Genomic DNA, 2,959 nt, shown 5'->3' on the forward strand with positions numbered 1-2,959 from the left:
TTTAATAGAACGAATTATTGCACACGATTTTGTGTTGCATACATTCATGAAAAATAGTCCGCATGACTCAGCTGTACACGTACAATGCTTGTACAGTTTCAAGTCTGTTCATTATATTACATGCGATTAGCATTTTTGAGAAAGTGTTCCACCTTACAAAATACCTTGGTTGTGAGCATTTCCCATCTTTGTGTACGTTATATACCCTGGGAAATTGATTGATGCTTATGGGTTAAATAACGCAGGTAACGCATGGCGCTACGTTCCGAAAAAGCGCATCAGTCTGTTTTGTATTTGTTTGAGCGCGTATAAGGTGCTGTTTTGATTGTATCAAAAGAAAGAAACGTCTACGGTCATATATCATTTTAATTAGGTCATTGATAAAGTTTTCGATACTGTTTGTAAAATGAGTAAAGTAGACATAATCAATAGCGAACCGACTGTAAAAGAGGAATTGAATAGCACCAGTAAATTCGCAGATGTAGCGGACGCTTTGGGACACGGAAATGGCTTGTGAGTATTGTTTTACTTCTGGGTATTCCCCTATCTTTTCTCCGTACATTCTGGAAGCAGTCAAATTTAATCAGTGTTTCAAAGGCTCTCGAAAACCACCGAGACAAAGAAATCTATGCACTATGCATAAAGCTAGGCTTTCGTTCTCTGTGCTGCATGAAATCTCTCGCTTAGTCATGCCTGGCTTCGCGTGGCTTTATTGATTGCAGCCGATTGTGTTTTGTTTAGTTATGACGATGTCAAGACCATGTGCATTTTACAGGGACCATTATGGGAATCGTATCAGAGCTCGCATGCCCGTGGACAGGTATGCTTCTGATTATAATATGAATCATCCGAAGCGGGGACTGGCCTTGCTATTCAATCACGAGCATTTTGATATACCTCAGCTAAAATCTCGAACCGGAACCAACGTTGACTGTGAAAACCTAGCTGGAGCGCTTAAATTTCTCGATTTCGATGTGAAGGTTTACAAGGATTTGAGATTGGGCGATATGCAGAAGGAAGTGGAGAAAGGTAGGGATATAGTGAAGAAGTTTTAGCGATTGTTGCGATGATAGAGTATTCTAGTAAAAAAATGCCTGATATAGCAGAAATGTTATCATGAAGACTGCTCTAATCCGTTTGTATCATATTTTTCAATATCATTTTGTCATTTTAATAATTATAAACATAACAAACTTATGTTACAGTTGCGATGATGGACCACACAGACCATGATTGCGTCTGTATTACAATACTTTCGCACGGAGAGCTTGGCTATTTGTACGCGAAAGACTGCCAGTACAAACTCGATATCATATGGTCATATTTCACTGCCAATCGCTGTCCAACGTTAGCCGGAAAACCGAAAATTTTCTTCATTCAGGCATGCCAGGGAGATCAGCTCGACGCTGGTGTTTCGTTAGCCGAACGCACAGAGACGGATAGCGCCGGATCTATGAGCTACAAAATTCCAGCTCATGCCGATTTTCTGATTGCTTATTCGACTATTCCGGGATTCTACTCATGGCGCAATACTCAGAAGGGATCCTGGTTCATGCAATCACTTTGTCATGAGTTGAATCAGCACGGTAAAAAGTATGATATATTAACGTTGTTAACATTCGTTGCTCAACGGGTGGCCTATGATTTTGAGTCTAACACGCCTGATATTCCTATGATGCATCAACAGAAGCAGATTCCGTGTGTGACCACGATGTTAACAAGACTTCTACGTTTTACCGATAAGTAATAGTATATTATTCATTAGTATTAACAATTTCGCGTATCGGCTTAAATCAAAATATTGACCATAAATTTATAATAAGACAAGATACGCGAACGTGACACTGGCTGTTGATTGATCGGAGTTTATTCTTTATGCACTTGTCGCATTTTTAGTTTAATATCCATTAGACATTAAGATAGGACTGAATTTATTTGCGTTCCACATTAAGGTGTCAGCATTTTTATCCAATCAACGCTTCAACTCTAGAAATTCTCCGTTCAGGTTTGTAAAACAGCTTTTGAACGGGATTTTCATACGCGTTTTTGAGCGTATTCTCCATAGATATTTTCCTAATTATATCCTGTTTAAATTAGAGTCTACTTATTTTCAAGTTGTCTGATTTATCCGCTATAGCTTTAAGGAATTTATACTTAAAACTCTATTCTGATGCGATGGTGATTAGTGAAAAACAATTACAGAAAAATTGTTGTATTGGTCCAAATGAATCAGCTGAAGATGGAAGATAAACCGGAAGAAAACAGAACTGCCAATAAAGTTATTCATCCACGATTTTATGAAACGATAGAGTGTAATTTAATTGGATTTGTTTGGAACTAGCAAAAAAAAGTAATGAGCTCATTTTTTATACAGAATGGTAAACAAAAGACTAACAGGGGAGAGTGTGCGCGTATGAGTGTAAGAATTCGAATAATCTTTGAAATTCCTCTATGTTCTCTGGGAGCGATTATTGACACTGCTGAAAATACTAGACATTTTACCAAGTGAACCAACTTCTGCAAACGAATCGACTGCGTCGGAGCGGTTTGATTGCGGCGCACAATTCGAACCTTTCGATGAATCGAAGGTATATAATAAAATATATAAAACTGTTGGCAGGGTAAATTATTTTTCCACGAATTGTTACAGAAGTTGAATCATATAATAGCACGTAATTTTAAGAACAAAACAAATCTTCACAAGCTGATAAAATATGGAATGCATATATTTAAAGTTCAAAATCAAATATATCTCTCACGGACATATACGCTGTATTTTTAATAATCCCATACATTCCTATCGACCTTGCAGTAGATATCCGAAAATGTGTCTTCATGTAAGTTTCATGCATCTTATGAAACGTAATTGAACACGGAATACCGTAACTCCACCATATTCAGCTCACTTGAGACTTTTCAAAATTTAAACAATTACTTTACTTTACTTTACTTTACATTT

At 37.2% G+C, this 2,959-nt stretch overlaps 1 protein-coding gene across 1 annotated transcript; it reads left to right on the forward strand.

Moving 5' to 3' along the window:
- Positions 1–263: 263 nt before the first annotated feature.
- On the forward strand, positions 264–2,758 carry LOC129769258 (caspase-like). Its single transcript, XM_055771383.1, has 3 exons — positions 264–513; positions 776–1,029; positions 1,206–2,758. Exons 1-3 carry the CDS (start codon positions 407–409, stop codon positions 1,745–1,747), a joined length of 903 nt encoding a protein of 300 aa, XP_055627358.1. The 5' UTR covers positions 264–406; the 3' UTR covers positions 1,748–2,758.
- Positions 2,759–2,959: the final 201 nt, after the last annotated feature.

This window comes from Toxorhynchites rutilus, chromosome 1 (genome assembly GCF_029784135.1).
Source record: "Toxorhynchites rutilus septentrionalis strain SRP chromosome 1, ASM2978413v1, whole genome shotgun sequence".
Classification (NCBI taxonomy): domain Eukaryota; kingdom Metazoa; phylum Arthropoda; class Insecta; order Diptera; family Culicidae; genus Toxorhynchites; species Toxorhynchites rutilus.